The 12,104-nt window shown below is 48.1% G+C and overlaps 2 protein-coding genes and 1 long non-coding RNA gene across 12 annotated transcripts in view; 2 read left to right on the forward strand and 1 right to left on the reverse strand.

Moving 5' to 3' along the window:
• The window catches only part of birc2 (baculoviral IAP repeat containing 2), a 43,102-nt gene extending 39,080 nt beyond the window's left edge, over nucleotides 1-4,022 (forward strand). For all 10 annotated transcript variants that reach the window (XR_009718195.1, XR_009718189.1, XR_009718186.1 and 7 more), the window contains one exon: nucleotides 1,811-4,022. The gene's annotated coding sequence lies outside the window, so the exon portion shown is untranslated. The remainder of the gene's footprint in view (nucleotides 1-1,810) is intronic.
• A 1,678-nt stretch (nucleotides 4,023-5,700) lies between these two features.
• LOC133168371 (protocadherin Fat 3) overlaps nucleotides 5,701-12,104 on the reverse strand; it is a 39,546-nt gene continuing 33,142 nt past the window's right edge. The window contains exons 44-51 of the mRNA XM_061299895.1: nucleotides 11,779-11,938; nucleotides 10,456-10,612; nucleotides 9,850-10,230; nucleotides 9,445-9,694; nucleotides 7,992-8,093; nucleotides 7,620-7,679; nucleotides 7,511-7,549; nucleotides 5,701-6,626 (exon numbers count right to left, since the gene is read on the reverse strand). Coding sequence (XP_061155879.1) covers nucleotides 5,986-6,626; nucleotides 7,511-7,549; nucleotides 7,620-7,679; nucleotides 7,992-8,093; nucleotides 9,445-9,694; nucleotides 9,850-10,230; nucleotides 10,456-10,612; nucleotides 11,779-11,938 — 1,790 coding nt within the window. The 3' untranslated portion in view covers nucleotides 5,701-5,985. The remainder of the gene's footprint in view (nucleotides 6,627-7,510; nucleotides 7,550-7,619; nucleotides 7,680-7,991; nucleotides 8,094-9,444; nucleotides 9,695-9,849; nucleotides 10,231-10,455; nucleotides 10,613-11,778; nucleotides 11,939-12,104) is intronic.
• On the forward strand, nucleotides 6,803-10,025 carry LOC133168374 (uncharacterized). The gene is made up of 4 exons (XR_009718198.1): nucleotides 6,803-7,184; nucleotides 8,582-8,722; nucleotides 9,439-9,714; nucleotides 9,888-10,025. It is a non-coding gene; the product is annotated as an uncharacterized LOC133168374 (long non-coding RNA).

The following is a 12,104-nucleotide window of genomic DNA, read 5'->3' on the forward strand; positions in this document are numbered from 1 at the left end:
TCTTGCTGAGACACTTGACAGGCAGAGGGAAGTGCTCACGTGTGACCTACATAAAGTTACACCAGTCTTTTGTTCACTCCAAGTCATTCATCCACCGTGCGCAAGCTTCTGCTCCTCAGCTGAACTGCTCACGTGTTCTGTTTTCTCTGAGGTGGGGGTCTCTCTTCCACTGCTCTCTTACATCTAAAAACAAAAAAAAGAAAGAAAGAGAGGCAAACACGGGGGATGTCCGCCCTAAGGCGTTGTGACGCCTCGGCACAGAGGTGGCGATGTGCTCAGCATCCTGGAGGAACGCCCCAGCCCGTCGCAGCCTTCCTCACTCTCCGGCCCCCCCACCCACATGCGCACGCACACGCACGCTCCCCCTGGTGAGGCGCATGGAGTCACCCTGCGAGTAACACATCACCTTCTCCCACGCGCCTTTATAGCTTGATGCGCTCTCGCTCTCTCTCTCGCTCTCTCTCTCGCGCTCTCTCCCGCTCACTCGCTCCATCACTTGGCATGCTGAACGATGCGTGGAAAACATCAGTAACGCGTGGCAGCACACTCGGTTTACTCCCTTTTTACTACTAGACATATTAGACTATATTAAGTTAGTTGTATTTTTAGTTTTTCCCACCTTCCAAAAATGGGCAAAAGCGGTTGGATTTTTCACAAATTTGGTCTTTTTTCAGTCATTGGCCAGCTCAGTGGCCTAGTGGAAGAGTGTCCGCCCTGAGACTGGAAGGTTGCGGGTCATACCAAAGACTGTAAAAATGGGACCCATTGCCTCCCTGCTTGGCACTCAGCATTAGGGTTGGAATTGGGGGGGTTAGATCACCAACTGATTCCCGAGCGCGGCACCGCTGCTGCTCACTGCTCCCCGCTCCCCCGGGGGATGGATTAAAATCAAACGGGGATGGGTTAAATGCAGAGGACAAATTTCACCACACCCAGGTGTGTGTGTGTGACGATCATTGGGACTTTAATCTTTTCATCTTTAATTTGTAATATTCATATATTTTGAACCTCCAAATTATTTTCAAGTAAAAAAAGAAATAAAAAAGTCAGAAAAAAAATGCAAGCCATTTTTGTAATTGAAAGCTTTAGTTTTTCCAAAAATAATGTCATAAAATTTTTTTTTTTTAAATGTTTTGATCTGGAAGTATTTCTAAGAGGAAAAAAATTGAGTTCATATGGTCTCTGTTCTGAGTGTAAAGCACAAAGTGAACGTGTTACCCAAGCATTTGTGATAAGATAAAAAAAAAAAAAAAACATCCAGGCTGTCAAATGCGTGCAGTTTCACATTCCGGCTTCATTACAGAACGCTCAACCGGGGCAGACAAATCGCATCATCGAGGCCGCCATTGATCCCCGGACCCTTGTGACGTGCGCGCAATTATTCAGCATCGCTTGCATGGATTTTTTTTTTGGGGGGGTGGCGCCTCATGTCCTCATGTGCGTCTGACACCAAGTGGAACGCTTTTATCCGCCGAGGGCCGGCTGTCGGACGGCCAATATCGCCGGCCTCAATGTGTCATCGCTCCAAATGTGGATGGGGGGGGGGGGGTTAGGACATCCAGAAAATGTGACGGATGCCGCAAGAGAGAGCCTATTAAACTAAAATTGCCGGATGTAATAATTGGAGACAATTGATTCAGTGAGAACTAGAATGAGCAAAGCCCGTTATTGTGAGTCATTCTCAAATTAGGTAATGGAATTTAAAAAATATATAATTTTTCACGAAGACTTGCTTAGTGCTTGGACTTCGACCACTTTGCACCTATTTTCTTTTTTCCTAATCTCAGTTTATTTATTTTTTTGCTTTCAGGCAACCTAGGACTCAAGATAGTGACACCATCGTCCCGTCATGTTTCAAGGCTGCCACCATCGTACCTGTGCCGAAGAAACCCGCTCCGTCCTGCTTCAATGACTACCGCCCCGTGGCACTTACGCCCATCATCATGAAGTGCTTTGAGCAGCTTGTCATGGAGCACATCCGATCCGTTCTCCCCCCCACCATTGACCCCTTCCAGTTTGCGTACCGAGCCAAACGGTCCTCTGAGGATGCCATCTGCTCTTCACCCTCCTGACGCATGACTGCACTGCAACCTACAGCGACAACCGTATAGTGAAGTTTGCTGACGACACGACTCTGGTGGGTCTCATCACCAAGGGAGACGAGACTCAATACAGGCTGGAGGTTGACCTTCTGACCACGTGGTGCAGGGACAACAACGTCCTGCTGAACGTCGACAAGACCAAGGAGATTGTTGTGGACTTCCGGAAGGGTCACACCCAACACCTGCCGCTGACCATCGACTGTGCTGTGGTGGAGAGAGTGAGCAGCGCCAAGTTCCTGGGGGTGCACATCAGTGAGGATCTCTCCTGGTCCACCAACACCGCATCACTGACAAAGAAAGCCCAGCGCTGCCTGTACTTCCTGCGGAAACTCAGGCGAGCGAGCGCCCCTCCGGCCGTCATGACTACATTTTATTGCGGCACCATTGAGAGCGTCCTCTCCAGCTGTATTGCTGTTTGGGGTGGCGGCTGCACTGACTACAACTTGAAGGCCCTGCAGCGCATAGTGAACACGGCTGGTAAGATTGCTGGTGCTTCGCTCCCCTCCTTGAAGGACATTTACACCTCCCATCTCACCCGCAAGGCGACCACGATTGTGAGTGATGTGAGTCACCCCGCTCACTCTTTGTTCGAGCTTCTGCCCTCTGGGAAGAGGTACAGAAGCCTGCGCTGCCGCACCACCAGACTCTCAAACAGCTTCATACTCCAGGCTGTCAGGATCCTGAACTCGCTTCCCCGTTCTGCGTAGCGTCCTGTACTTTTACTGTCTGTATGCACACTGGCTTTTATTCGTTGTGTTATCTATTTATTTATTGTTACTCTTATTATTTATTGTTTGTGCCTTGTTTTTTTTATATTGCGTTGTTTACTTGTATGTCTATCGTGTAATAGGTCTTGTCACCGTGGGATAGGGAAAATGTAATTTCGATCTCTTTGTGTGTTTCGGCATGTGAAGATGTTTTTTTTTACTTTGTCTTTCGGTCGTGGATGAAAGTGCAGGTAACATGATCCAGTATTAATATCCAACATGCTTGAATAAGTCCCAAATTGTTATTTAGTGAAATGCCAAGCTCTGAGGAAAACCATGTGCAAACAAATATCCCTGATTCATCACTGCCCTATAAATCACCAGATTGTAAATCTTGCAGATTTTATTGCAGTCTTAAAAGTTAACACCACTTTCCTGCAAAATAACATTAAAATATAAAGTTACAGACGTCACGTGACTATTCCCACCTATATTTGTTTACGCAGCCGCATTGGCAGTTGAGTAGCGCCAGCACGCCAAGCGCTGATAAAACGGGCGTTTATCTGGCAGAATTCCGTCCAATTGAATTAACATCTCGCTTTGATGAAATGAGATAAACCGGATTTGGAAAAAAAAAATTGAAATTGAGCCGTTTAGACTGACACAATAAAAAAATCTGACACTGGTTAGGTCATTGCTTCTCAAATAGTGGGGCGCGGCGCCCTTGGGGGGCGTGATGCTATACCTGGGGGGGCGCGTGTGACCCTGGGGTACAGGCTTTTTTTTTGGCAGTACTAGAATAAAGTGTAATTGCGCATTTACTACAGCAGGGGGCAGTGGCGCTCTCATTGTTACTTCTGTCACGTTTACGACAGTGCAACATTTTACGACTTACAAGACAAGTTAGGGGGGGGCGTAACAGAAAATAATTGAGAAGCACTGCGCGCCCCACTATTTGAGAAGCACTGGCCTAGGTGACTGATTCACAATTTGGTTTTGTCTGATATCAGATATTAAATAAAGAAAGCCAACTGGCTGATTGATTTGTTTTAATTGAGAGGGAAAAAAAACAGCAAAAGCATTTCACTAGCTGACCAGGAGATGGCGACAGCGTGGCATCTGAAGACCATGGATTGTTTGTTCTGCTATAGCCTAGGTGACTGATTCACAATTTGGTTTTGTCTGATAATAGATATTAAATAAAGAAAACCAACTGGCTAATTGATTTGTTTTAATTGAGAGAAAAAAAAACATCAGCAAAAGCATTTCACTAACTGACCAGGAGATGGCGACAGCGCGGCATCTGAAGACCATGGATCGTTCTGCTATGCCGGTGTAAAAAAAAAAAAAAAACGTAATTAGCTAGGGGTCAAAGGTCAAAGTTTACGGTTCAAAGTTCACCCAGGGGTCAAAGGTCGGTTCAAAGTTCACGGGGTCATGTGCACATTTTCGATTTTTAACTAGAGTTGAAAGTTCAGGGTTCAAAGGTCACCCAGGGGTCACCCAGGGGTCACCACGGGGTCACCCAGGGGTCAACGCGGGTTCATGGGGTCACCACGGGGTCACCGCGGGGTCACCGCGGGTTCAAAGTTCAGGGTTCACTTTTTTTTTTTTTTTTTTTTTTTTTAGGTTAACCTTTATTTAACCCAGTGCTTCTCAATTATTTTCTGTTACGCCCCCCCCTAGCAAGAAGAAAACTATTCGCGCCCCCCCTCCCCACCGTGACTATCCTAACTTGTCTTGTAAGTCGTAAAATGTTGCACTGTCGCAAACGTGACAGAAGTAACAATGAGAGCGCCACTGCCCCCTGCTGTAGTAAACGCGCAATTACACTTTATTCTAGTACTGCCAAAAAAAAAGCCTGTTCCCCAGAGTCACACGCGCCCCCCCAGGAATAGCACCGCGCCCCCCTTGGGCCCCACTATTTGAGAAGCACTAGGTTAGGTGAAGAAATCCCATCTGGGTCAGTCTGTAAAGCAAGCCATGGTGGTCCGGCTGATCATTGTGATCCTGAGCGGCTATTTTGCCATTTTTATTTATGTACATTTTTAGCTGCAGTTGTTTTTCTTTCTTTTTTTTTTTTCTTTTTTTCTCCCCTCTGTAAAAGTTAAGTTTGCAGCACCATCGGAATGTAATTCATTGAAAACAATATGCTTCTTGTGCGCTCTGTTGATAATTTGGAGTGCTTTCTGTTTATGCCGCTAATGCGTTTGCTTTTGTTTGCTTCAACGAAGCGTTGGGCCACTTAGCGCTCCGCTGCCTGCTGATGTGCGCCGCAACCCTTTTTTAGCCTTGATCCTGTCTGTTATTTGGCAGGGCCGTGCAGTGACCTCAGGACGTGCAGGTGCTCAAAGTAGAAAAGAAAAAAAAAGGGGGGGGGGGGGTCAATGCCGTTTGCTGACCGTACTTGTGATTGTGCATGCGGCAAACTAACAGGCAGGAGCAACAGCCATAGCGTTCTCGGCATATGTCAAAGGATTGTCCTCCTAATCATCTAGCAGACACGCGCGTGCACACGCACGCACGCCCGCCCGCCTACCTCACTGCAGCTGATTACGCCGTTGAAATGAATGCGTTGGTGAATAATACATGAGCGTCACTTGCGTGAGATGCTGTTTGTGTCCGTTCCAGCTGTGCATGTGTGCGCGCGCGTCTGCGCCAGGCAGATGTCGGCCACCCAGATTAGGTTGCGCCCCATGCACGTCGTCCAGCTGTTTGTGAGAAGACCCCCGCCCTTTTGCTCAGTATGATTTCTCACTGTAAGCTTCATCCAACATCGTCACCACTGAGCAACGGTGGGAAGCGCATTTTTTGCTTTGACGTGAACCCTCGAACGAGGTGAAGTGCAGCCAAAGATGACCAACGCCACTTGCGCACAGTGTACACAATTTATTCACAGTGATAAAACACGGCATTGAGTTGGAGGCAGCGCGTTTGTTTGTGCCCCCACCATCTTAAAAGTGTCTTCCTTTAATTATCTTGCGCTTTGATGCCCGTGCTGCTCGGCCGCCAAACGACCTCCTTATGAAATAAATAATTGGTGAGTAACGTAATGATTAAACAAGGACGCCGTTAATCTTAATCACATCTTTGCAGCGGCGCGCCACATGCGGTGAAAATCAAGCGCCGCTAACAGGACGAGAGAGGCATCACTGGGCCGCCGTGTATCTTGTCTGTCATTTGAATCCATCCCAACCTGCCCCAGGTTCCGACCCGGTGGAGGTTCTGTTGGTCCTCGTGGCCCTCCGGGCGCGTAGCGACACCAAGTTCAAGAGTCTCTCCAGCTCGTCTCCAGAACCGGTCACAGGGCCGAGATTTCCGCCCTCGTCCTCTCGGCTTGAAGAAGCCCAGGCCCGTAAGGGGGGCAGCAGCTGGGCCGGGTGTAAACTGAGGCCGGGCGGGCCCGGTGGGTAGCCGTCGTAGGCTTCCCGGGCTGGGGGCAGGGTGTCGTAGAGAGACTCAGAGTCTTGGCTGCCATCAGAGTCTCGTCGGGGCTCCCGGTACTCCTCGTAGACGGGCGATTCCTCACTGCTCCGTTGTCGTCCCTCCCCACCCAGCCATCTTTTTCTCTGCCACTCGCCCGACTGGTTCTTCTCCCACTGGAAGGCCCTCTGCCGGGACTCTGGCGCCGGCTCCCGGCCTCTGTCGCTGTTCTGAACTTGGATCGGGTAGTCCAGCTGCAGGGAGCGGGTGCTGCCACCCCGCCGAATGTTGCGCTGGGCGTCACTAACGTCATAGTGGGACCCAAGCTCGGATGGGCGCAGGCGGGAGGGTGAAAACCAGCTGGGGGTCTGCCTGGGGGAGTCCCAGGGGAAGGCTGCAGAGACAAGAACACACTTTTAGTTTACGAGGAACTTTACCCAGGTAGTTTTGGCCCCCGGTTGGGGGTAGGCATAAAATAGGGGGACATTGCTTATGTGGCAAGTCTTGTTTTGAAAGCAATTGTCACTGTCAGTCCATGTTGAATAGTCTCTGAGAAAAATAAAATCAGAATGTTCTCACATTTTGCCCTTTAGCTAAAGCCGCGCGCATAATGAACGAATATGATGATGATTAAGTTTGTTATTGCTGATTATGATGACTCAGATGCACACTAATGATGATGATGATTAGAAAAGATGCCTTGTGACAAAAGAAGTCAAGACTTGTTTCTCTGTCATCTTTGAAGTTGAACGCCCTCGGAATCTCGTTTTCTGTCTTCTGTTTGCTCCTGCGCAGGGGGAGAAGAAGCTCGGCGATATGCACTGTGAGAAGAAGTGGCATCGGTTGCTAGGGAACAAGACATAAAAGTCGATAACCGCCGTCTGAGCTCGGGCCATCGCGCCTTCCTGAACCTGATGGGAAAATTCCAGCGGTTGACTTCGTGTTGCTGCCGGTAAGACTTGTTGTCTCATTTGTTAACCGGTAGTTGGTACCAGCTGAAATGTAGTCCCCTCTTACACCCTTTGTACATTTTAAGGTGCTTTTCCCTCATTCCCAGAGCCACTTGTGCGAAAGATTTTTGTTTAGCTAATCATTCGCATTTGGAAGTAGTCGCCGATGTGTAATATCAGATAGCATTTGTCAAGTTCAACACTGCTCAAACTTCTAAAAGTTGACATTATCATTATTTGCTCATCTGATTCGAGCCTTATAGCGAGGACAGCCCCCCAAAAATATGTAAAAACAGTCAAATGATTGACGTTATTCGAGTGTACTTACCAGGACTGTGCTGCCACCGCTCCTTGTCCATGTTGGAAACTACAAACAAGAACTTTTAGATGATATTGATAGATTGACATAGAGTAGATTCAATGCAGTCTTTCCCTACCTTCACTCTCAATGTGGTCCACCGTGTCATTGACCAGACGGATGACAGTCACAATGGAGGCTGCGCACAATATCAAAACGACCACATTAACTCGACAAGGCCAACATATCATGTATGTGTTAGGGGTTGGGTTTCAAACTAGGGTTTTATACTAGAGTTCGGGTTTCAAAGTAGTGTTTAAAGCTAGGGTTAGGGTTTCGAAGTAGGGTTTCATACTAGGGTCAGGGTTTCAAACTGAGGTTAGGCTTTCAAACTGACCCTGACCTCCACTTTTAAATCCTAACCCGTGCTCTAGGAAACCCCAACCTCAATCGGAAATGTTGGTGCCGGTGCGCTCTAGTGGTGCGACATCACGGCTCGTCGGCAACGTACCGTTGTCATCAAAGGACTCTGACGTGTACGAGCTGAGCTCTTCTGACGTGGAGTCTGACGAAAGACCCATCGTGTGGCTCTGCACAGGTGGCGACCGCTCACCTGGGTGCACACGCATACAAACACATGTTGCCCAATTAGCCATTGTTAGCATGTCAATTTGACACGAGCCGGAGTCTTTGCTTTTCACAACTCTGGTGTGTGTGTGTCTGTGTGCACAGTTTCAAACAAGGGTTAGGATTTCAAGTCTGTGTTTGGGTCTCGAGTCAGGGGTGAGGTTTCAAATGAGGGTTCCTGGTAGGGTTAGGGTTTTAAAATAAGGCTTAGAGTCACGGTCAAAAATAATTGATGTGAGTGCTCATGTATTGCGTGTTGCTGCTCCTAAATTATTCATCATATGCTAATGAATTCATTATTCAGCAGGCGCCGTAAATTTCCAATCGGCGCACCGCGGCCCGTCAACCAGCGCGCAATTATACCTTGGCCGGCTGCCGCTTAGCTTAGCGTGGCACAAATAAACAAAGTGCAGTGGCTAACGAGGGCGTCCGGCCATCTCAATCACGCACTAATTAGATGTTTTTACTCCTCAGCAAGGGAGCGCAATGCCCCTATGAGGACATCCTGATCCCCGGAGGAAATCGATGATGCGAGCAGGGAGAGGACGATAAACAGAGATGCTTCCGACTGACTTGTCGATCGAGCAAGAGCCCTCGCTCAAGTAAAGTTTTGAGGTAGGCTATCTCGGCTTAGGGTTTCAAACCCATGTCAGTGTTGGAAAGAGGCTGTTGGGGGTTGAAGAAAGTATTTGTTTTAAGGTTGCCATTCAAGTTATTGTTTAGGTTTCTTAAGGGTGTCAAGGCTTCAAATTAGGGTTTCAAGGTTCGGTTAAATTTTCAAAGTTGGGTTTCAAGCCAGGGTTTATGTTCAGGTTTTCAAAGGCTGGGATTAGGTTTCAAATTGGGGCTGGCTACTTACTAGCCATTCTCATTGTGGAAGTGGTGACTATCGCTGACTATCAATCAATCATGGTGTCGCTGTCTGTCTGGCTCCGCCCCCTCCCTGCCGTATCGCCACTGCGGGCCGAAAAAAAGAGGACCAAAGGGTTATTGTCAGTTGTTGTCTTTTGGTCCTTCTTTCCAGCTGGAGCTCTTAAAGGCCAAAGTAGGACAAAGTCGTAGAAACTCCAACATTCATCATATTTATTATTCATATTTATTCATCGTATGGGTTCATTAGAATTGACAATGAAAAAGTTTGAGAAAGTGTATTGAGGTCAGCAAAAAGTACATCTGTCTCCATGGCAACCATGCCAACACACTAAAGTGGCCCCAGCATACATCTCTTTGAACCCGTAGCCCTTGTTTGAGACTATATCCAGCATACATTTGAAACGCCGTGTCTGTGTGTGTGTGTGTGTGTGTGTGTGTGTGTGTGTGTCTGCTTGCAGTCTGACCGTCACTGGCATCCGTCCGCTGCATCTCAAAGGCTCTTTGACTCCACTCGTCCTCACGTTCGTCCCGCCGCCTCACTTCTGCCGCGTCGCTGTCCCCGCCCTCCCAGGACACCTTGTGAGCGGCGGGGCTGTGCTGACTGAGGCGGTGGCAGGGGGACGGCGGCGGCAGGTTGGTGGGCGCCACGCTGCATACGGCCACACCCCGACGGTTGCTGCGCACGTTGGACGTGTCGGACAGGAAGCTGCTAAGCTGTCAACGAAAGACAAGAGGTTGTTGAGTGATGGATGCGTGTACAAATTCGGGTGAATGTCAAATGGATTATGGATTGATAAAAGTAAAAGGATGGTATACATGGACGGACGGACGGATGTTTTCTTTTTTAGGGTGAATGCAAGACAACTGACCCTATTTCCGTCCACGTCTCTGCTGTGTCTGTCCCCAGCCGAGTGAGCATTGGGTCTCACCAGCACCTGAGGAGGTCTCGTCAGGCCGCCGCCCCCTTCACCGTCTCCTCCGACGCCCGCCTTCCCTGGCGAGTTGGACACGCGCACCGCCTTGAACTCGATGCCTTCTGCGCCCATGCCGGTCTTGCGCAGCATGTAGCTGGTCTCCGTAATGGCCGACACGGCCAAGACGCCCGAGAGCCCCGCTGACGCCGCAGAGTCCTTCCGAAATGGGATCTTCTTTCGGAAGATGACAAAGAGGATGAGGAGCAGGACGATGACAAAGCCTAGGACGCCGATTCCAATGATCTCGCCGGGACCGACGTACGACAGCGGCTGCGCCTGAGACATGACAAAGATACTTGACACTGAGATCGGCAGCTAGCACAGATGAGTGACACCTGTTACAGATCTTTACATGCCAAGTAATTGTCATTTACACTGACTCATACTGACGCTGGTTGCTAATACAATTTTTATTATTGCCTGTTAATTTCCACGTTGGCCTCTTAATAAGATAGACATGCTAGTCAAATGCTTGGATGGTTGGCGTGTACGTGTTTGCACCTGCGTGTCATTGCCTATGTTGCCGTCACCCGGCTCACCGCAGGCCCCATCCTCGTATCCCGCCGTGCAGTTGCAGTAGAAGGATCCCGGCGTGTTGATGCACTCACCGCCATCCCCGCAGTCGGCCTGCTCACACTCGTCCACGTCCTCATCGCATCTGGAAAATCAAATATCCTTTTTAGCAAAACATTTCCATCGCCATGTGTGAGCAAGGACAGTAATACAACAGGTTCTAGCCGGAGAGTTCCTCATTTAAAAAAACAGAAAAAAAAAAAGGGGGGCCTACACCAATTCTTTTCCAGCTCTGGAATTGTGTGAACAAGGGTATGAACACACAGCGAGCTGAAATTCTGAGCTGGGTTTCATTTATCAATAATGGCCTGTGCTGCAGAGATGAATTCAAGGTTTAAGACACTTTTAGCAGGCGAGCGTTTGGCGATCCACCCCCCCCCCGCCAACGCGGGTGGGTGCAGGCTTCTCCTTTGAAATGCGGCTCCCCACTGTCAGCCCCCCAGCGAGACTCTGTCGTTTTCTCATTTGCAATGACTTTGAGCACGCGCACACGTCTTCAGTTTCCTTTGCATAGCAAATCGTTTCTTTCTGATTTGGATGACATTTGTTTGATATTTACACACAACATTTGTGCGGCAACACTTGGAAATGTCATCACGCTGAATAATATCTGCTGAGTGAGCATTTACACCTGATCATTATGCAATGATAAACGGCAGCCTAGAACAATTACAACTCAACTTAATACACATTTAATCCGTCCACTCACTAAATATAATTTTAGCACTTAACTATTGTTGGATCTATACGTTTAGTTTTTTAAATTATAGAATGTTTTATATCAACAATTATTTGGATTATACTTGTGTGAACTTAAAAATACAATATGTTTTTGGTGGCTTGAGGGGTACAAATTCTGCAATTTATCTGGAGGCAGTTTTTTTTTTAAATATACTGCGTTATTAAGTATTAATTAGTTTTTTTGCTGATTTGTTTTGAAAAGTCATTTTTAGGACAAACCTTGGTCCTTAATTATTTAACAGCGTCAAACCAAGAGTGGTAAAAGAGTGCTGCTGCCCTCCTGTGGCGATTCTTGGTGGTAGCATTCATACAGTTGTGTGACATGATGCCAATGAAGTCTAGGGTTAGGGTTTCAAAGAAGGGTTTAAAGCTTGGGTTAGGGGTTCAAATACATTTATCTGGGTTGACAGTCATAATGGCCCTCCGAAAGAAGCTATGACTACAATGCGGCCCGCCAAAAAAATTAGTTTAACACCTCTGCATTAATGCAAAAAAGCTTTTTGAACCTACCTAAGACCACTGAGTCCTGGTGGGCAGCCGCAGACAAAGGCGCTGCCACCCTCAGTGACTTGGCACTCGCCACCAGCCTGACAGGGGTTTGGCGTGCAGGGCGTCACTGGGCTCTCGCAGCGTCCCCCGGTGAAGCCAGAGATGCAAGTGCACTCAAAGCCTGTTAAGAAGTCAACAAGATCCATGTAAAAAAAAAAAAAAAAAAACAGACATGCAGTACTATCGTGCTTTACTGAGTTCTGTGTTAAAGGCAGCACAACAGGTGAAGCCCTGCTTTTCCATGACAACAGATGACCCAATTTTGCAGGCTTGATGATTTTGCTGGG

The sequence above is a fragment of the Syngnathus typhle genome, linkage group LG15 (assembly GCF_033458585.1).
Source record: "Syngnathus typhle isolate RoL2023-S1 ecotype Sweden linkage group LG15, RoL_Styp_1.0, whole genome shotgun sequence".
Taxonomy (NCBI): Eukaryota; Metazoa; Chordata; class Actinopteri; order Syngnathiformes; family Syngnathidae; genus Syngnathus; species Syngnathus typhle.